Consider the following 23,171-nt stretch of genomic DNA (forward strand, 5'->3'; position numbering starts at 1 on the left):
GATAGAGCGTTCACATAAGGAGATTTGGCCAAGTCCCCCAAATGGTCTTGCAGATGATGATCGTAAAAAACACTTGAGAGAGGATGGACTCTTTGCGGCCTTCTTTCGGCAATCTTAGGACTTGGTTAGCAACATGCTCTGCCATGCTTTCTACCCGCTTTCTAGGAGGTCTTTGATTTAGATCAATGTCGACCTGTCCTCGTTCCTAAGAGAAGAGTGGAGGATAGAGATGACATTGGGTGCTGGTGATCACCATCCTAGATACTCATCACAAGATATTTGTGAAGGCCTTTAGTTTGGGTCTATAACCTCTCTTCCATAATAATATCCATGACACCAAGTCTAGGTTTGTATAGATGAGAGCATCTTAGGCAATTAGGCCAATAGCAATCATAGCCTCTCGTGATCCTCCTCTAGGATTCCGCTAGAGCATATGACAAGGTCGACTAGACTTTATTGGGGGATAACATGAGGAGACATGGTTTCTTAGCATAGGGGATTAGATGGGTCACAATTGTATATGTAGATAGCTCCAAGTAGTTGCTCATTGGACCACACATGGGTTGGGCCCATTATTGTTTCTTATATTGCAAAGGCTTTGGTATACTTTTGGAGATGGTAGGCATGAGGTTTTGTTGGGACATGCCTCTCAATCTGATAAGGGGAGGAGCTATTGAACTTTGAGTTTAATAATATCATTGTTATATGGTAGGCGTTCACCAAGTTTCACACTTTAGTAGAGAGGATTTGACATTGCTCAATGAGAACCATGATGCATACAGAAAGTGTTCACTTGGTGCTTGGCTAGAGAGAGGTTGCATGCCTTTTGTATTGATTTGATGAGTGGAGAGAGACCCGCACGCCACAAGATCCAAGATGTCATACTAGGAGCAACGCACTAGGCCATGACATGGCCATGATGTGTTTGAAAAAAAGACACAACTGAAAAAAACAATGTTAGAGGAGGATGCACGTAGAGAGGAGCACTGGCCAACATCAAAACATGGATGATCGCACATTGGGGTTGCGTCTTGCAACCTTGTGATGGGGCACAGGAGACTCCACCTGTTGCTTGTTATAATAAATTCTTGAACTTTGTGTGTTGTGATTGAAGGATGGCAATACACTTGCCATGCATTTCTTGGTATAAGATTGTGACCAAGTATAGGGTTCTTGCTCCTCATCTCTCAGGTAAATTGGGCACACGTGTACTCCAAATTGCAACCCGTTAAGAATGATGCCTATCGGATGCTATTGGAATTAAGGGCACATGGCTATTGGAAGGTGGCCAGACCTTATCGGAGTTACGGGTACATGATCCTCCGAAAATTCTCCGTTTATGAAGAGATGGAGGAGTGGCTCATTGTAATGCGGGATGGTGTCACGTGGCAACTTTTCAGGATGTTTACAGAATTGAGCACCATGGGTACCGCCCATGAATCATGGACGGGCAAGATTGCTTGCCCACGGCCTAGATGCGGGTATGGGCGGCTCTAGTTTGTAAACATCCTCCTGTCATGGAAGGGAAATACGTAAGAATAAGAAATAGCTAATTCTGTTATGTTGTGCAAATGTGTTATGGGAAATAGGTGGGAAATAGGGGGGGACGGTGGGAAATAGCACCCATGCCTTAGATCTCAAGGTGCTAATTCTCACACTCTTGAGAACCATCGATGTGACATTTGGTTTATAGCATGTGTCATTTTCCCTTGGATCATTATGTCATGCATCATAGGAAAAACATCCAAATTAGGCTCTTCCAAGGGGAAAGCATCCAAAATAGCTATGATTATTTCCCTCCTTTTCCCCCTCCATGACATAAGCCTCTAAGAGGACATTGCCAAACGAGTTTCGAAAGAGACCTTGCAATCTAAGAATTACATATCAACCCAGATACCTATACCTGAGAAGCTGACCGAACTTAAACTTATTTGCCGCATGAATTAGAGACAGTAGCAAAGGCCTTGAGAATTACGGAGATGGAACAAATAAGAGCGGTGATCATTATGTACATTTGGGATTGCAGGAATACTGTTGTGTTCAAGAGGAGTCAGAGGTCAGTGTCTTTGCACAAGAAGCTTACTGAAGACATTTCTAGGCTAATCAAGAAGAACTATGAGTTGTTCTATCAACTCTTTGCTATTATGAAATGATGTTTTGTAACAGGAGCCTGAAGGAGATGGATGAACGTCGTAGCTTTGTTGTAATGGAAACGGGATGGAAGGATATGCAGCAGAGGTCACCGGAGAGTACAAGGTGCATCGACCTTCATTGCCTTTATCCCCGCAATTCTCTCGGCTTAACTGAATTACCACGGAATAAAGGCATACGTATCAAGGAGATTGACGAGCTATGAACATTCTTTTGCAGCGCAGGTCACCAGGGAGTACAAGGTGCGTACACCTTCTTTGCCTTCATGCCTGCAATATTTGTTCCCTTTACCTACGTTGTCATGTTTTGTCTGAGTTAGTTCTCCCTTCTCCCTTCTGGGATATTGGGCTTTGTTTTTTAGGTTGCTCCCTGCTTGCCTATGGGCCCACAGCTGAGGCTGCCCCCCTGCCACCAACCCTTTGGTGCAGGCAGACATGGAAATGCAATTCACAAGAGGCTTTCTCAAGAGTATGCGGTTAAGGAAAGACATGCATATACCTTGGAACATTTAAATGAGCTTCCAATGTATGACACAAACAATTTGATGCAAATGTATGTGAAGTCTGGAAGCATGGTGGATGCCCGCCTTGTGTTTGACAACCTTCGTAATCGCAATGTTGTCTCGTGGAACATTATGATAACTGGCTATGCCAATCAAGATGAGGGTGCACAAGCTTTGAATATGTTTGCACGGATGCGCCACGAAGGCATCCCACCAAGTGACCGAACCTTTGTTGGTGTTTTAAAGGCTTGCAGTAGCCTGGCAGCTTTGCAAGAAAGGAAGCACGTTGGCAAGGAAGTTGTGAGAACAGGATGCCTGGAGACAGGTAGAGCCATCCATTCCCAAGCCGTTAAGGGTGGCTTTGAGACAGATGTATTTGTGGGAACCACCTTAGTGGATATGTTTGTAAAATGTGGGAGCCTGGAAGACGCCCACCGTGTCTTTGAAGAGTTGCCTCATCGTAGTATGGTTTCTTGGAATGCCATTATCCAAGGGTATGCCCAGCAGGAAGAGGGCGTACGAGCCTTGGAGTTGTATACACGGATGCTGGAGGAAGGTGTTGAACCAAATGATCGAACCTTTGTTGGTGCGCTGAAGGCTTGCAGTAGCCTCTCAGCACTGGAAGAGGGGAAGAAAAGCCATGTGAACTTTTTGAAAACAGAATGCCAGGAGAAAGGTAGAGCCATCCACTCCCAAGTATTACGGAGAGGCTTTGAGTCAGATCTATTTGTGGCAACCACCTTGGTGGATATGTATGTGAAATGTGGGAGCCTAGAGGATGCACTGTCTGTATTTAATGACTTGCCTCACCGGGATGTGGTTTCCTGGAATGCCATGATCCTGGGCTATGCCAATCAAGAAGAGGGAGTTCTAGCTTTGGACCTATGTGCCCGAATGAGCCAGGAAGGTGTCCACCCAAATGACGGAACCTTTGTTGGTGCATTGAAGGCTTGCAGTAGCCTGGCAGCATTGGAAGAGGGGAAGCAAGTTGATGAGAAATTTGCAAAAACAGGATGCCTGGAGAGAGGTAGAGCCATCCACTCCCGAGTGGTAAGGGCTGGCCTTGAGTTAGATCTGTTTGTCGCAACTACCTTGGTGGATTTCTATGCGAAATGTGGGAGCCTGGAGGATGCACAGCGTGTCTTTGATGAATTGCCTTATCATAGTCTGGTTTCTTGGAATGCTATGATCCTGGGGTATGCCAAGCAGGAAGAGGGTGCCCTTGGTTTGGACGCGTATTCACAAATGTGGCAGGAAGGTTTCCAACCAGATGACTGGACCTTTGTTGCTGTGTTGAAAGCTTGCAGTTGCCTGTCAGCATTAGAAGAGGGAATGCAAGTTGATGAGAAACTACGATGCCTGGAGAAAGGTAGAGCCATTCACTCCCAACTGTTAAATAGTGACTTTGGGTCAGATGTATTTGTGGGAAATACCTTAGTAGATATGTATGCAAAATGTGGGAGCCTGGAAGATGCACGGCGTGTCTTCAATGAATTGCCTTACCGTGATGTGGTTTCTTGGAATGCCATGATCCTGGGGTATGCCCAGCAGGAAGAGGGTGCGTGCGCTTTGGAGCTATATGCATGGATGCACCAAGAACGTTTCCAACCTTGTGAGCGAACGTTTGTTGGTGCATTGATGGCTTGCAGTTGCCTGGCAGCACTAGAAGAAAGGAAACAAGTTGACGGTAAAATTGAGAGAACAGGTTGCCCCAAGAAAGGTAGAGCCATCCATTTCCAATTAGTAAGGAGTGGCTTTGAGTCAAATGTATTTGTGGCAAACACATTGCTGGATATGTACGCAAAATTTGGGAGCCTGGAGGATGCACGGAATGTCTTTGATGAAATGCCTTATCGTGATGTGGTTTCCTGGAATGCCATGATCCAGGGGTATGCCAAGGAAGAACAAAGTGAGGAGGCTTTTAGACTTTTTGCACAAATGCAAGGTCAAAGTCTGTCACCAAATAGGTTTACCTTTGTTGCCATCCTGAAAGCATGTGCCAACACAGCAGCTTTAGGAACTGCAATGGAACTTCATTCTCAGATTAGCAGGGTTGGTTTTGTGTCTGCTGCAATTGTGGCAAACAGTCTTATTGACCTTTATGCTAAATGTGGGAGTATGGTTGATGCCCAGGAATTGTTTGATTCATTGCCTTCAAGGGATATTGTGCCTTGGAACGCATTGCTTGCAGGGTATGCTTACCAGGGAGAAAGTGAACTTGTGTTTCATTTGTTTAAGAGAATGAGCCAAGAAGGCATACAGCCGGACGATGTCACATTTCTTAGTCTTCTCACTGTATGCAGCCATGTGGGTCTTGTAGATAAAGGCCAGAAGTATTTTCAGGCGATGAGCCAACAGCATGGCATTATCCCCAATATTGAGCACTACACTTGCATGGTTGATCTCCTTGGACGTGCAGGACAGCTGGATGAGGCAGTGGCAATGGTGGAGAAGATGCCCTTCCAACCTAATGTTATTGCATGGTTGGCGGTATTGGGTTCTTGTAGAAATTGGAAGAATATTGAGGTTGGAAGGCAGGCCTTTGAAAATGTGGCAACCTTAGATGAAAACACCTCAGCAGCATATATTTTGATGGCAAACATATATGCAGATAGTCACATGCATGAGGATTATGTTAAGATTGCTGCAATGAGAAAGAACATTAATACATGGAAAGGGCCAGGAAATAGCTGTTGGACTGAGCTTGGTGGATTGGTGGATACATATGAGTTGGGGCATAAGAGACGTCCTCCAAGCAATGATATGTATGTAAAGCTCAAAGATATTTTTTCCAGTATAGTGGAGGAAGGATACCTTTGATTGGGACCATGTCCTACAGGAAACATTTAATGATGATAAGGGGAACCCTAGGTACAGTGAGAAACTGGCATGCGCTCTAATCAGTACACCTGAAGAGAGAGCACTACTTGTGAAACAACTGGGTTGGTTGTAGGGCACCGTTTTTTGGAAAATAGGATCCATTGTCCCACCTGTAAGCCCCCATATGAGGAGAGAGCATAGGGACATGGTACTAGTGTAGGGATGGGGGGCATGAGAGTCATTAGGTTTGGATGCCACATGGGCATAGGTGGAAGAAGATATCCAGAAGCATGTGGGACGGCACTGTAGGTTGCCACATGGGCTGCCACATTGTCTACTATTACAGGTGGGCAGGAGCTCCGTATTGGGTTTTATCTGGGTCACCTCTCCACCTGTTACCCCCAAATGAGGAGGACATGGGGGAGGTCTACAGTTGATGCCATGTCGTGGGTAGCATGGACAGCAAGGAAAGTTGTCAGGAGACTGCGATAGATGCAGCAGCAGACAGACCTGCAGACCTGCACAGATTCCAGGAGCAGATTGGAGCAGACAGACTGGTTGGGGCAGACAGAAAACTACAGCAGACAGGTGCAAACTGGAAGGCTACCTCATCAAGGTTGGCAATGATGTGTCTGCAGATCTGGGTTGGGCCAGTTTGCAGCCTTATATAAAGGGTCCAATTTTATCCATCTATTGTGCCTCACTGAGGGCTGTCTTGGAGAGCAGCAGGGAGGCCAGCAACTACTATTGGTGGGCCAAAGATTGCGCATGAGTCGGGAGTAGCGAAGAGCGTCACGTAACAGCCAGTCCAGCTTGCAGATCATCTGAAAGGTGAAGACCAGTACACTGCAGGATCACAGGAATCAAGGTTCAAGGAGCAAACAGTGCTGTACCATTGGCTGGCCACAGGAGCAGCAAGAAAGCGTGTTTGCAGGGCATCACTATGCAGCCCACGGAAGCTCTAGGAGAGCACACAGGCTGACTGTTTTGAAGGTGCCATGAGGAGGTAGAAGACCAATCTTGTTATCTTGGCAGCACTTTGCTGCTAGATGGTGGCACATTGTGCACACCTTTTGTACAAGGCTTTGGTCCATCTTTGGGACAATATAGATTTATTGTGTCTCTTCTCTTGCGCATAGTTCAGTAACTGTCTGCATCTGTGTGTGTGTGTGTGTGCGCGCGTGCGTGCGCACATGTACACATTAAGGACTATTTTTTTTGGGAGAATATATATTTACTGTTTCTACTCTATTGAACATAGTTCAGTAACTGTGCATCTCTCTCTCTCTCTCTCTCTCTCTCTCTCTCTCTGTGCATATGCACACATTGAGCCTTTGAGGAAATAAGTGTAATTTGAATTAGCACACTGCCATTTTTGGGCATACACTTTCACAATCTTCCCTGTGGGGAGCCTTGCATGTAGCAAGCAATTTCCGAAATTGACTTAACGTCTGAAGGACATGTATCCTTGTGAGAAGCAGGGGATCAAGATTTAGACAGGTGTACTCCTCGTGAGCATGGCTGCTAGACTGCCCATTCCAGGATTTGGGGAATTGGGTAAGCTCAACAGAAGCAACTACCCTGTCTGGAAGATGAAGATCCAGAGCGTGGTTTGGATGATCTGGGAGATAAGTACAGGAGTGGAGCTAGGTCCACAGGATGCAGAGACCCTCACCATTATTTTTGGCATGAGTACGGTCGATCCTCCTTCACATTCAACTAGCACACGGTGTTTTCAGCATGGACCACGCTGAAGGATATGTATGAGATCAATAACGCAGCCAGGATCATCGAATTGGAAACAGAACTCTACAACATGGGTATGGAGGAGGGGGCAGAGTGGGAGATCACATCACAAGATGAAGGGGTGAGGGATCAATTGCTACCAGTTGGTCGGCAGAGAGGTTTAGTGCGGTTGCTAGGCTTTTGCTTGGCATGCTCCCTAGGAGCTATAAGGGTTTGTAATGACCATGGTTACAGGACAACAATTGGCACCGGTTACTTTCGAAGAGCTATTGCCTCTGCTTCTGCAGGAAGAAGCTAGAAGAGAGAGTACGATGGATCCTATGACAAGGCTTTTGTCGTTCAAGAAAGAGCAAGGGCAAGCTTGGCAACGGCAGGCCCGACAACAAGAGGGAATGATAAACCTGATGATGATGAGGACGCTTCATCTAGTGGAGGCAAGAAGACGAATGCTTCTGCCTGGTCAATGCTGTGACCAGACAGGGCATGTCGCGAAGGACTGTAGAAAGAAGGCTGACCAAAAGAGGACAGAGTCGAATCAAGAGTTGTCAAACCAGCAGCCAATATGTTAATAGAAATAGGGAACTTTTACTGGTGACAACTCCGAGTGTTTTTGAGATAATGTCTGCAGATCTTGGTGTACCTGTTCATATGTTTTACATTGCGAGTTGGCCTAATGATTCATAGGGACCAGAGAAGGTCAAGGACATCAACGTTTGCTCAGATTGTTTTTGGAACCAAGCTGATATCACTTGCATGAGGGAGGTGCTTTTGAGAGGAACTGGGGGAATAGAGTCAGATGGATGCAGGGATGCTAAAGATGATATTCCAGGTTTCATAGGGATGCTGTGGGTGCCTCCATGAGGCATCTGGCTCGTTTCAAAGTTAATGGATGGATTCATTGGTATGTATGTCTTTGTGCATACATTCAGACATCAGCAGCATGCTATGGGCAAAGTCTTTGCTTCGTGTTTTTGAAGTGTTGAGGGACTGTGTGAAAGCCTTGAGGGCTATGTCTTGTTGCTTTTCTGAAACCCAGCTGCAAATTACTGGAAGGAGAACATGGTGAACTTATTGAAGCCTTCATGGTGGTCCGTGGAGAGGGGGCATACTGCTGCTGGAGGATTACAAAGTTGAGAGCTCATTTGGAGCTCATAGTCCAGGACTTCTGGAAAGACACTTAACTTTGGAGATCACCCTTCTTCATTCTGGATATCCGCAACCAAGGTCCTTCGCTTGAGCAATGAGATCCGTCCTTCGCTTGAGCAATGAGATCCCAGTGGCTGATCCACACATGAACCAGACCTTGGGAGTGTGGTGCTTGGCTGGGTCGAGGCTGTCCTTAGATTCTAAGGGGGACAGATGGATAATGTTTGTGCCAGGATTGCTTGAGAACGTTGGCGGGTTCCTGATCAAGGATGGTGATGCCATTGATTTTTGGCACTACCTAGATTGTACCTATGTTCCAAGGTGGTTTGTTTGTACGGGACTGGACCTGAAGGAGCAGGAGCTGTGGGGTCCATGATCGGTGTCTCGACTTGTTCGTGGATACTTTTCAATAGGAGCTAATGTGGCATCTGCATAGAATTGTGGGATTTTGCCCATGGTGGGTCAGTAAGAAGAGGTGTTGGGTTTATCTGGATCACCTCCCCACCTGTGATCCCCTCAAATGAGGACATGGGGGAGGTGTGCCAACAGCATATTGGAGATGCCATGTGGGCAGAGAAATGGGATGTCACAGGGGTAGATCTGAGAGAATGTGCAGGGCTTCCACATGGGCAGAATGTGGATTGCCATGTGGGTGACTAAAGCTCACTGAGGAGCATGCAACGTGAGGAGTGCGAGGACAGAAGTAGGGGCAGCTCATCTGCTCACCATTAGAGCATCTCGGGGAGTATATTGCTGCATGTTTCTGGATCTCTCTATAAGAAGTGTTATGGCTCATTTAAAAAATATATATTTCGATGTGAGTTTGATTATTCTGTAGTTGTATTCTCTAGAATTGGTGCTTGTGAGCTCTAGCTTGTGGACACAGAAAGTTCGAAGTTTAATTAAAGAATTCCCTTCTGTGCTCTCGAGATTCTTCCATTGCCTACACCATATCCATTTCTATTTCGTCTGCATGGACAAACTAGCTAGGGTCTAGGTTTTTTAACATATATGAGAGGCCGACTGCCTATTTGGAGAGGTGTGAGATGATGGTGTGCTTGGAAGAGAGCACTGTGAGACGGGTGTTTCATAGGAGGGTGATATCTAAAGCCAACAGGTGGATGCCTTGGTGATCAAGCCATTGTTATGATGAATTTGAATTTATACCAAAGGGAGTTCTAATTTGTAAATACATAGCCCCTCTTCCCCATGGAGTCTAGAGGGAGATGTGGAATTCCATAAGCTTTAAGGTGCGTCAAGAATCTTGAAGATCGGGGATGCCTACTCGGACATATGCAATTAAACATGCTGTGTGGTCATGTTCTTAAGTAGTGCATTGTCGTCTCAGCTAGATTGTCTAAGCATTTTTTGCTTAGGAATGCTCATTTGGGAGATCAATACGGGCTTCACAAGCAGTTGTAGCCTGAATGAAGATAATCTGGACTACTTTTGCTCGAGTATGTGTGAGAGCATATGTTTATCACCATTGGTCCCTGTTGACATCATTGGGAATGTCATAGTAGCTAGTCCTTGCTTTGTGTGGAGTTCATGGTTTTCAAGCTTGTGAGAGTCTGTCATGAGTTTGAAACTGCAGTTTGTGTTTTCTCTTTAGAGGATGATTTTGGGCATGTTCCTGAATTAAGCTACATATATGTGTTGTGTGTGGTCATGCTTCCATTTGGGGCCATCGCCGGGGGGGGGGGGGGGGGGGGAGGGGGGGGGGGGGTTAGAGAGTCGTTAGTTTGTAAGAGAATAAGGTATGGTCTAAATGAAAAAGAGGAAATGTCTACATGATAGGGCGGTGGAGAATGCTCCAGAGTGAGTGAGGGTGAAGGGGATCATGTCAAGTGGACGTTGGTGAGCCTGTCAGTTGATGAGAGGCTAGGTGGATTTGAGAGAGAGATTGTACTCATAGTTTTTTTGAAAAGGGATGGAAGGGCTGTTTTTTGCAAAATTCAGTCTTGCGCCTTCATTCTTATTTGCAAATGGATGATGAAGCTTTGTACTTAATTAGAAATTTGTTGGTGGAGATGTCAAGTATGCTTAGGTTATGGGGCGAGGCGGTGCCTAAGGAGGTGTTGTGACATGAGGCTTTGCACATTTATGGTGTTGCGGCCTGCTGGTATTGTGATAATTCTTTCTATCTTAAATGGTGCGTTGCCCTATCAGCTAGATATAGATTTAGATGCTCGTTGGGGAGAGACTAAAATGAAAATGTTTAGACTTCACAAGCAGTTGTAGCTTGAATGAAGAGATTTTGGACTACCTTTTGATTAGCCTTCTCCTGTAGTGCTAGCCTTCATCATGGCTGAGTCTGCCCTTCACCTCCGGAGTGCCGACAGAAACTCAGTACGAAGACTTTGTATAAATGGATGCTGAAGTATGTGTGGGTGTGTGGATTTGTGTGTGTGAGAGCATATTTTTATACTATGGTCTACACCCACTGTTGGGCGCTGATGACGTCAGTGGGGATGTCATAGTAGCTAGTCCCTACTATGCATGATGGAGTTTATGGTTTTCAACCTTGTGAGTGACTATCATGAGATTGAAACTGCACTATGTTGTGTTTTTAGAGGATGAGTTTGGGAATGTTCCTGGATTCATCTAGGTATATATTTGCACATTTATGGTGCAGTGCGCATGGAACAAATGGTCACGCAGGAAGTAAGAACTATAAGGAGCTATTGTAGAAACTGATAAAGCGATGAGGAAGGGGAGTAATCGATTCCAAAGATTGTCTAGGTGATGGGATGGAGCATGGTTCTAAGAAGTGATAAACTAAATCAACCACTTTGGTAGGAAGGCGATAGTTGTGGAAAGAAGCGATAAGCAAGGATTGGTGAAAAGCTTCTGAAACATGGCAGCAGCGGCGGGGAAGAATGATGGAAAAGCTTGAAAGGGCCAACAAAAGATGATAGGCTAGGCAATGACCAAGGAAGAAATGTGATTTGGAATCACTAAGGAATGGGCAATGTGATAGATCATGCCAAGGGCAATGGAGAAGACAACCAATCATTACTGGTGATGTAGGAAAAGATGACGACGTAGCGTGAGACGATTATCCAAATTTATTTAAAGAATTTCCCACATGGGGAAATTGTGGAAGTCAGAATCGAGTGAGTCATCTATGCCATTGAGCTTCAATGGTGGCATTGTTGAAGAGCCCCCTCTTTTTCTTCTATGTCAACAACGAGTTTGATCCAACAACAGTCGATCCATTGACCTTGGATTCCAAAGAAGAGGAGTTGATAGAGGAATCTCGAGATTTGATCTCCCTTTCATCATTGCTATTAAGATCAGGTTGACTATGACTCATTCATACCAAACTTGGTTAAGGATGCTCGGGCCAAGGACAAGTTGGTAGGCATAATGTGAATTGAGAGGTTAATTTAGGGATAAGCTAATTATAGCCTCGTAAAGGCTTAGGCCCATTGTGACAATCTAGGTCCACCTCTCGAGGTGGATCTTGAGGGTGGTCCAAGGTATCGTGAACCTATGGTTTTTAGTGGTGATTGAGTCAACGCCAATGACAATCAGAGCTAGTTATCCTACAGTCTTGGATGGTCGGTAGTCTTACAAAGATGTAGTCAATAGTTTGTGGAGGTGGGCCAGTTGGCCCTGTTCTAGTTAATTGGTAGACTAGCTGGGTTGGCCAATTCATAGGGTCTAGTTGGCGAGATAGGGAGCTCCCTAGCCCTATAAAAGGATCCCCCTTCGGGGGCATCCCTTCAATATTGGTTGAGGGCTAGGGAGCTACACTATCTCCACGTGGTACAAACCTACAGGCTGTAGGAGAGTACACGTGTGTGCAGGAGGGAGCAACATTCAGGCTAACCCTAGAGCAAGCTATTGAAGACCTGCTAGAGGCACGTGGTGATCCAGGAGGGTTCTTTAGCAGAGGGGGTTTAGTAAAAAGAGCTTGTACTGGTGCCATACCTTAGTCAATGCTGGTTAAAGGTCTTGGAACAAATTTGATAGATTTTAGTTTGATTGGATATCTATACCTTTCTTTTGGCTGAACATTTGTGTGTAATCTTCCACACTTGAAGTGCTAATATGAGTTGAAGTTGTGATAAATATCTTAAGTTAGTCGTTTGGTTTTTATTCAAAACACCAGTTTTAGCGATTGGGGGAATATAGCAAGCCTAAATCTCTTGGATTTTATAATTTAAAACTTTGACTTTATGTGTGTACAAGATAGAACTCACAAGCACCAAACTCAAGAGATAGACAACAATAGAGAAATTCCTAAAATGCCTTAGAATATATAGCACAAATCTGAGTCAGATACCATTAGAGATCTCAAAACCCGCAGCAATCCATTGTGTTGGATGCTCTATGGTGAGCACAAACTCTACTTTCAATTGTTTCCTTGCACTCTTTGATTGTGTGCTACTTAGTACTTCACTAACCTTTCTAGTGTGTGCTTGTGCTACTTAGTACTTCACTAACCTTTGTAGTGTGTGCTCCATGGACAACACCCTCCCCCAGATGTGTGCAGTCCTACTAGCTGTACGTATGCACCAAGATCTACTCTCAGCGGTAAGGGATGATTCTAGTTTGGACTTTTGGCTCTACAACGTCATGCTCTTAATCTCTTAGATGATCTGTAAGTCGGATTGCATGTTGAGTGATCTTCCTTGCTGCTCCATACTACTGTGCATTCTTTGGACCACCAAAAATGGATGTTGACCTCCTTGCTGCACTCCAAGATAGCCTATTGTGAGCATAACACATAGATTTATTGGATAAAACTGACCCCAAGAATGGGCCAAGAATGGGGGCCTTTTATAAAGGGATGTAGCCTGGGTAAACTAATCGACTAGCCTAGATTGGCTGACCAGTTTGTAGGCTGGACCGAGTTGTACTTGCAACTATAAATGGACCAAAATAGGAGTGGCATTTCTCATGTCATCCCTGGACTGTGTTTGAGAGCGCTTTCCTGAGCCTGCCCAGTGTTGCTCTGCTCTGATCTGCTTGAACACCTCCAAGCTGGATTTATTTTTCTGTATAGGTTTGCAACCTTTCACCATGGTCTTGACAGCCCCACTTACCTGACCTTGCATACTTTCTTCTACTCCAGGATGGTGCTGACATCATTGTAGTTATCTAGTATCTCTCCTTCCTACTATCCTTGATGCCAACTCTCACATTGAACAATCTGGTAGTCCAATGGATGTTTCCTTCCACCTAGATCTGCCCATGTGGCATCTAAACTTGATGCACACATAGTAAGCCCCCATTCCTATCTTGGTACCATGTCCTTGTGCTCTCCTCATGTGGGATCTTACAGGTGGAACAATGGACACTATGGGCCCTCAATGAACCAAAGACATATATACTCCTTTTGTTCCTTGTCAAAAGCTCTCAGGAGCACTTGGGAAATTGCTGAAATCAAGTCTTGATACCAACCTACTGTTAACCTTCATGTCATTCTAAGAACCAAGCTAGTACATGGGTACAACACCAACACCATCCTCTAATGGTAGTGTCATATGTCATCACGAACATACCTTTCTCACCATACAACTCAAGCACAATCTCCATTAGTCCCAACTCTTTGCTTGTTTGCCCATAGTCCTTGGCTCTTGGTTTAATTTAGGGCAAAAAGGATTTTGGGAGGAAGCGGTTTTCCTCACAACTCTGATCCTCGCCAATAGTCTTTAGAGTATCTATTGCAAAAACTTAACGAGTACATTGATTTCTTCATCATCTTTCTCTCCTTCATTACAAATCCTACTTGATCTCCCCTTCTCCTTTGTTGCAAGAAATATCTCTTTCAGTTTTCCACCCATATTAATGCCTTAACTGATTCACACTTGTCATTGCTCATGTCAACCATCATCTCTTTTTTGACCATTTTCCCACCGATATAAGTAGATTTCCTTCTTAAATGAGGCTTGTAAAACCCACACAACTCAGTTGATGTGTTCTATATATTAGATCTTGTCAATACCATTTTCTAAGCCAATATTACCATTGGTTGGATAATCTAGAAGTGTATAGCCACCACAAAATATAGACAAAGACAAGACCAAGACATGGTAGGTATTACTATTTCCCTCAAAGCCTTAGATTTTTTATTGCTTGTTGCATGTGATTAATAGCTTTGATACATTCTTTTTTCTTTGCATATGAGCTCAATGAAACAAAAAACACAAGACAAAAAAGAAAGGGGTATTTCTACAAGAGTTATAAAAATAGGGCATGGGGGCCGATCCCTCTCTCTTGGTAGGAGAAGAAGCCATACATTGGAGTAGATGTGGCAATGGGCTTGGAGAAGAAAACATACAATAGCCTTGGAGAGACATGTTGTCCTTAAGACCCTGAAGAAAGAGTGCTTATCATTAGGGACACCCTTTAGAATTTACACTATCTAAGCCCACCGTTTCCAAAAGTTCCCTCTTCTATTATGAAGGAGCAAACCAAATAGACATTGAAAAATATGCAATTTCTTAGCTTCCATATCACCAATGACACTAAGTACACCTTGAGCCATGTTAAGAGATTTCTTACGCAACCTCAACAATAAGAATAACACCTCCTTTGTTCCACATCAATTAAACCGCAATTTTTTAGTCACGAGATCAGATACTCACTCATAGAATGTCAGACTGGACTAGTTTGCTAGGGCTTAATGGCCAAAAGTTTTTGGTTTCAACTAACAATCTGACCTTCACGAATCTAACAACATCAATTTCAGAGTTACTACTTGCCAATCTCATTGTGATGGGTACGAGACTAAGCGGTATCAATGGAAAAACCTACTAAGCAATCATGGGTGGTGACACGTTTGTGGCATTCTTGGCAGACCTTTTCCTCATGGGCGCTTTCCTTCTCCTTTTTCACTCTCTTCTTCCTATCTCCCAATTCCTACCCTTCAGTGGGAGGTGCAGTTTTGTGATCCGATTCTTTGGTGGCGACCTTTGGTCTAGCCAAAGGGGGTCCATGGTAGCACCCTCGATCCCCACAGCTGTCAAAGTTCTTCTATCACCAGTGGACAAGCAATAGGTATAGCAGGCAGTGAATCTCTTACAGGACATAGTTGTTATAGGTAGGATAGTAGGCCTCACTTCCTCGAGGAGGCAGATTCAGGATAGCCTGGCACTAGATGGTGACCACATCCACGAGGTCACTATTTATGGACGCAATGTTTTCCTCCTCCATCGAGGCTCCCCAGATATCGCTCTGACTCTCGTGGAGCGTAGCCCTATCCTCCTGGGACCCCACTTGGTCTACCTCATCCCTTGGTATCATGGCTTCATGGTGGAGGACATGGACTTGAATCACCATGTTGCTTGCTTCCCAGTGGCGCTTCGATTCCCATGACTTCCGTGGGAATACAGGCCCATCCTTTCCTCCTTTGGACAAGTGTTTGGCACAGTTTTGGAGCACCCATCAGAGTTGGAGAGGCAGCAGTGGTGACACATGATGGGGTTCCGCAACTCAAACTCACAGTAGTGAGCCTAGACACCCTCCCAGATGTGATTCTCTTGGAGACTGGTACTCTTCGTTAGCACTTGGAGGTTTTAGGTTTACCAAGCCAGTGCTTGAGGTATAGATAGATGGGGCACCTAGCTCGTGATGGTACACGTGGCCAGCACCAAACTCATCCATCCCCCTAAGAGGCACAGGGATAGCATAGTGACATGAGAGGGGAGGGGACTCGAAGGCCACCTAGGCGGACCCAGCAAGAGTCTCAGAGACAGTAGCCAGAGTCACAAACCCCCTGGGTAGAACCTTCAGAGGGTAGATGGACTAAGGTGGGGGCAAAGAAGAGGCGCAAGTGGGCCAAAAAGAATCAATGACATTGCGCCAACTGTAAGAGGTGAGCACAGACAGCTACACAGTCATAGGGAGATGCGATTGGAGACCCACAGGTATCACGTGATCTAGAGAGGGAGACAGTGACCTCAGGACATCCCTCAGGCCCCTCCGGAGGAGGGACTCTATGTCCACCACAGAACCCCCCACCATAGCCAGAGCCGACAACAGAGACCCTCACAGCACCAGTGCCCATCACCTCTCGGGCTCACCCCCCTCTGAGCTTGGAGGAGGAGCCTCAGATGATGCAGACACCTCCACTGCAGCACCCTTCCTAGGGGACAGTAGCACTCAGTCACTAAATGTTTTCCCTAACAGAGACCTTAATTTAAAAAGCTACCCAGCCTGCATGATTGGTCTTGTTTGAGGTGGTTCCTGATTTCAAATATGATGGAAGACTTGTCTGTCACACAACACCTAAGCAAGCAGCAAATAATTAAGCCATATGGCCTAGCCCACAGCCCCATATATAGGGGGGAGTGGAGGGGGCCAGCCACTCAGTTGGCACACAAAACAAGGGGGCTGGGCCCCCATTTAAATACTGAGGGCACGCAGTCCAAGAGCAGCTGCCCACAGCCCAAAATATAGGGCTGGTGGGGGTGGTTTTCTTGCAGACTGAGTTGGCCAGGAGCAGGCAGACTCCACACAGCCTTCTTCTCTCCCTCCCGTGGACCTGCCAGCCTCCTCTTTGCAGCCCCTTCCTATGCCTTCCCCTCCCGCGCTGTGTCAGTCTGCTCCTTCCTCGGTGATTACCATCACTACCTACACTTCCCCTCCGGCCCCCTCCCCTGCCCCTCCATTAGTTGCAGCCTCTTCCTCGAGCACCTCGCTAGGCACTGCAGCTGACCTCGCTTCTGCGAGCACGAGCAAGGAAAATACTCCTCCGTTGAGCTCTCCTCAGTAGCAGGTCAATGCCCTAGGCAGTCAGGACTCATCCTTCTCTTCCCACAATTCTGAGGAGTAGGGTCAAGTCGATGAGTTTGTGAGCCTTCGCATGCATGCTGGGAGGTCATTACCGTGAGAGTTTTGGCAGTTGGGACCTTGGAACTATTTGGAGATTACCATTCTAGTCCTGCATTCTCGTAAAGGGGGCATCAGTGTGGTAAGATCAAGCACCCACTCAGTTCGGATCCTCCATTTTGCCTCCACAGGGGTGGAGAAGTGGAAACTAGAGCTCTTTGACACGATGGAGCACCCAATTTACCATATGATGGATGATTAGATGGTACCTCAGGGCATGGACCTCTGGTTTGCTCACGGAGGTTCTACGTACTTCAGCCTAGCTTTTCTCCAGTGAAGCCAGAGCCAGGCCTAGCTGTAGCAGTGATCTGCCTGCCAGCGGAGACGATTCTCTCACAGCCTCACTATCGGAGCCATCAGCAGTGCGCCAACCTCTTCGGCGTAGATGTCTCCTTCATGTAGTACTGGGCACACATGGTAGGGATTGAGCCAGTGACGAATCTGGTCCATCGGCGCATGGACACAGATTACTCTCCATCCAAACCTCCGACAAAGTCACTGAAGTCAGGTTTCTTAGAGCAGTCTCCCATGCATAGGCGAGCCTTATTCACTACCACCTCTTCCCCATGAGTTTGACCGTAGTGAACTGGAATGTGCATGGTCTTCATGATCGTGCACATAGTCAGCCATCGTAGTACCTGATTCTCCGTCAGGAACTGCACGGGCTTAAGTAGGTGGACCAGTAGACTTTCTCTTAGTTCAGAGCACATGTTCTCCCTGTAGAAGAAATCACACGCTGTCACCCTGTTCTCCCTGGTAGGAGCCCAGAAGTCACGACACTTTTGAGTACATTTCTTGCACCATGTCTACATCTAGCAAGCTAAATCTGAAGGCATCTACTAAGTGAGACAACTCCAATTATGGCACATGGAAATACCGAATGGAGACCATTCTTGTGCTTCAGGACAAATGGGAGTATGTTGATGTATCTACACCTAGACCATTGGACGATCCAGCCAGCAATAGCTCTACTCCACCTATTGTCACAGCACCGGCAGTAGCGGGATCTACAGTGGAATCTCCAGCTACACCAACAGTTTCTACGCCTATAGCAGATCGTACCATTGCTGGAGCATAGGCAGAATGAGATAAGAAAGATAAGTATGCATATCATCTAATCAAGCAGAATGTGCAAGATGTCATGCTAGGATAGCTCAACAGCGTAAAGACATCTAAAGAAGCATGGGATATGTTCGCAGCTCTCTACAAGTCCAAGAACACTTCTAGGATTCTCACACTGAGAAACCAAATCAACCAAAGTTTTCGTAATAGCAGTGAAACCGGTCATGCTTACGTACTCAGGATCAAAGACTACACCATTCAACTCACAACAGCAAGAGAGACCATGATTCCAATAGAAATAGTTCAAGTCATCTTGAATGGACTAGGAGAGGGATACAAGAATCTAGTCCAGAGTATTGCCATTCAACGGCAAATTCTGACATTGGAAGAACTTTAGTCAGTATTACTTGGTGAAGAGCTCAGGACACAAGCGATTCATGCACAAAAGGTCATTCTAATGATCAGGCATTTAAAGCTTCAGACAGAAGCAGAGGCAGAGGCAGAGCATTCTAGAGAAGTGGTCATCATTAGCAACATAATCATCAGCAAAGTTAGAATCAACATCAACATAATACTCAGCAACATCAGCATCAGCAAAGAGGAAATCATTCAAATCGAGGAAGATTCCAAGGATGAGGGAATGTGTCTACTAACGTGTCAAACATCTAGTGCAACTACTGTCATAAGTTTAGACACTATGAAAGAGATTGCCACAAGAAGCAGTACGAACAAGGCGGTCAATCCAGCAAGAATAATCGATGAAATTTTTGCGGAAGAGGAAATCACCGTGGTGGATATTCTGGTCACAGTCATTATGCAAATGAACATGGGAATATGTTTCTTGCAAATGAGGAAATGCAGAAGATTGATACACTGTATCTAGACACTGATTGCAATTCAAAAGAGGATTTCAATTATCAAGTCGACCAAGAAGGCCAAGATCCTTGGTACATCAACGGCGATGCATCATCTCATATGACAAATCATCAAGAATGGTTCACAGAGATGAAACCATTAGAAGGTCAAAAGAATGTCATCTACACGACAGATACTACACCAAATCTAGTTCAAGGGACATGCATTATCCCTATGAACAATTTCAGTGGTACGAAAGGATTGGTGAAAGATGTACTCTATCTTCCGAAGCTCAGTAAGAACCTCTTGTCAGTAGGTCAAATGATGGAACACAACTACCTAGTCATCTTTGATGGAGATGAATGCACTATTAGAGACAAATCCAAAGGATTTCAACTAGTAGCAATGTTAAAGATAGTGTCAATTGCACTATCCACATAGGGCATAGGGGCAAACCCTAATTCTAACCCTAAGGGGTTCTTATGTAAATCACACCACATCATTGTGATAGCAAAGAGAATGTTGTAGACATCTTTACCAAACCACTCTTGATAAAAAGCTTTTCGAGAAACATCGACAACCTCTTTGTTTGACGCAGAGGAAGGACATTCTTATTAAAGAGGTGTGATGGGATGTTATGCTCAGTACTTCTTCGATCCCCCAGAATCATCATCTTGAGGGAAGGCCTACTTGATGATGTTGATCTTGAGGGAAGGTGTTGAGAGACCACACTCAACATCATGTGATTGCATGTGCATAGCACTAACACATATAGAGTGCTATAAAGGAAAGGGTTAGATGCCCTAACCCTAACCCTAAATGGGTTTGTATATATTCTATATTTTTAACTAAATGTAGTGTGCAGTTAGTCCTTTGTGGTGTGCTCCTTGGCTCTGCCCTCTCTCATCTCCACTCTTCTCCTCTCCTCTCTTCATATTTTGTTAATTCCTATGTGACAACCTTGCATACCATCCTAAATCCACCTCAATGGCAATCTTTTCCCATGTGCCATCTCTTACGCCCTACTTGTACACCTCCCCCATGTCCTTTTGATTCAATTTCAAAAAGACAAGAATCTAAGGCCCCACCATAAGGAGGCAAATGCAAAGTTTTAATTGGCAACTTCAACCTCGACTAAATCTTTTAAATAGTCAACACATGTAAAAGATCAAGTGCAAGAATCTAAGGCCCCACCAAGGCGGCAAATGCAAAGTTTCAATTGGCAACTTCAACCTCAACTAATTCTTTTAAATAATCAACATATGTAAAAGGTCAAGTGCAAAATCAAGGCGAGGAGTATTGTTGGACGATGAAGTTATGGTAACCAATTTATAAGGCGAAGGTAAAGAAAGAAGAAAAGGAAGAAAATACTCAAGAAGGAATGATGCAATTCATTTAATGGCACCCATGGAAAACAACTTGGTAAAAGTAATGAATTAAAGTCAAATGCACATGATAGACCAATGTGGGTTGGAAGTTTAACAAGGTAGTGACAATGTAAACAAATGTTATCAAGGTAGAATTTCCAACTGCAACACAACTATGAAAAGATGAACTTCTAGCAAATATGACTAATATATTTCAATCATTTCCAGTCAACAAAGTAGATCATTGCAAAGGAAAACTCTATGGAGACAAAGGAAAATGAAGACCCTCATGTGACACTAGTCTCAATAATAACACTTGACCAACATACAATTGGTAAAATTTAACCATTGAAAAGCAATTGGAAGTAATGAATGATACAAAGAATGCTTGGATAGAGCAGCGAACTTAGCGCAAGGACTAGTTGGGACTTGAGCAAAAATGAAAGACAATGATTACCCCAAATTACAAGGAAAGAGAGAAAGAAGTACAAGGATTGAGGCAATAGAAGGAACTCAGTAGGAATCTACATCATGCATATGCATTAAAAAGGTAAAAGCAGAAGGCATGTAAGTTATAACCAAAGGAAGGACAACTTGAAGAACAATTAAGAGAGATGGTTAAAGATGAATAAACAAGTTGACCACTTCTGCCAACTAGGATTTATCAAGGAAAAGGAATTGGTGCACCTGACAATTAACATGTAGAGAAACACATCGTAGACTGAAATGTTTGTTTTTTTGCGGATAAAAGTTGGGAATATATTAACAAGGAAAAAAAAAGGTAATTACAAATGAGGAGATTTGCATGTGTATCTAGAGTTTACGAAAAACATCTATCCCCAACATCATAAAGCATATCCGATAAAGTACCTCTATCCTCCAAAAGGGTGACTTTCCAATCGACTTTTACATGGATCAGAGAGTTATCGATTCTTCTCATTAGATTGCACCACAGCTGTTGCGCAAAGGAGCAATCCCCAAGTAGACGAAATTGTGTTTCTTTACATTCCAAACTGAAATGTTTGTGGAATTTGAAGTTTTAGTTTGAATCAATCTTTGGTGATGGCATTTTTCTAAGTAAAAAAAGAAAAATGATGGCTTGGGTAGCATGATGATACATTATGCTTTAAAAAAAAAAGGTACCCACTTGATTCATGTCTATCCTAGTAATGTTGGACATGTCGTCGAATTAAATTAAAAATTGGTAAGTACTTGAAGCTGTCAATTAAAAGATGCCTGACGGGTCTCACAAATCTCACCCTCCAAACCCTACTGACAAGATCCTCCAAGAGGATCATATGTGTAGACACAATGAGCCTTTAGATCGCTCTCAGCCTAGGGCCGAATGCCCTCTTCTCATAGAGCCGGAACTAGTGCAACCAGCGCCGATGTCGACATCAATTCCCTCGTGGTACCTACTTGAACCTTGTGGGATCCAACCGCCAGGCACCATTACTCCCATTGCCCTCTGAAGGCACCACTACCTTCAACACTCGTCAACCTCCACATAGACCCCCCAGGGACTTCCAACATCGACCCTCATCCAATGCGAGTCAGCCACCGATCAATCATGGCCTCTCTGCAACGTATGATCCACCAGCCCAACTACTCTGCATGTCCACGCATTCACCATACCAAGATGCAGAGGAATTCAACATGTGGTACCTAGACATAGGTGCCTCTCGCCACATGTCATCTCGACAAAGATGGTTCATACACATAGTTGAGTTCAATAATCCCCTGCTAGTCTTCCTCGATGACGACCACCCCCTGGAAGCCATTGCTGCTGTCGGCATACTATTAGTCTATCTCGGAGATGGCCGACATTTGGCACTGATCCATGTCCTATTGGTCCCCGAACTCAAGAAGAACCTGATTTCAGTGGCCACACTGGCGGCTCATGGGTACTATCTCGACTTTTGCAGAGATCATTGCATGATCGATGCAACTGACCCATCGACTTTTCCTCCAATTTGTTGTCTCCCTGTCAATGGACTCTACCCACTTGGAGTTGGTCGTGAGCCAAACACTGCATTGTCAGTTGTGGCCACCGTTCAATGGGGGACCCACACATGGCACAGATGACTTGGGCATCTCAGCTTTCAGTCCTTGTCAAGGCTGGGCCGGTCTCAACTCGTCCATGGGCTTCCTCCACGGAGTTCATTGGAAGACCCATTCTGCGAGGATATGTCCTCGGGAAAATGCACGTCTCCACCTTCCATGGCCTACAAGGTGGACGCGCAATTCGACTCCTTCAAATTAAAAGATGCCTGACGGGTCTCACAAATCTCACCCTCCCGACCCTATTGGGCAAGATCCTCCAAGAGGATCTGATGTGGACACAATGAGCCTTCAGATCGCTCTCAGCCTAGGGCCGAATGCCCTCTTCTCACAGAGTCGGAACTAGTGCAACCAATGCCGACCTCGACATTACTTCCCTCGTGGTACCTACTCGAACCTTGTGGGATCCAACCGCCAGGCACCACTACTCCCATTGCCCTCTGAAGGCACCACTACCTTGAACACTCATTAGCCTCCACACAGACCCCCCAGGGACTTCCAACGTCGACCCTCATCCAATGTGAGTCAGCCACCGGTCAATCATGGCCTCTTTGCAACGTATGATCCACCGGCCCAACTACTCTGCATGTCCACACACTCACCATACCAAGATGCAG

At 45.1% G+C, this 23,171-nt stretch overlaps 1 protein-coding gene across 2 annotated transcripts; it reads left to right on the top strand.

Annotated features, from left to right (window-relative positions):
* Positions 1-2,177: 2,177 nt before the first annotated feature.
* Positions 2,178-5,971, top strand: LOC147903978 (pentatricopeptide repeat-containing protein At3g16610-like). 2 transcript variants are annotated; one of them, XM_087369710.1, is made up of 2 exons: positions 2,178-2,393; positions 2,513-5,971. In XM_087369710.1, the coding sequence occupies exon 2, from the start codon at positions 2,531-2,533 to the stop codon at positions 5,471-5,473; it is 2,943 nt and encodes a 980-aa protein (XP_087225836.1). In that variant the 5' UTR covers positions 2,178-2,393; positions 2,513-2,530; the 3' UTR covers positions 5,474-5,971. The 2 variants fall into 2 exon arrangements, with proteins under 2 accessions (XP_087225836.1, XP_087225846.1); XM_087369720.1 differs by having other exon boundaries at positions 2,580-5,971.
* The last annotated feature ends 17,200 nt before the right edge of the window (positions 5,972-23,171 follow it).

This window comes from Dipteris shenzhenensis, chromosome 3, assembly GCF_047967505.1.
Source record: "Dipteris shenzhenensis isolate YYH24624 ecotype China chromosome 3, Dip_SZ_1.0, whole genome shotgun sequence".
NCBI lineage: Eukaryota > Viridiplantae > Streptophyta > Polypodiopsida > Gleicheniales > Dipteridaceae > Dipteris > Dipteris shenzhenensis.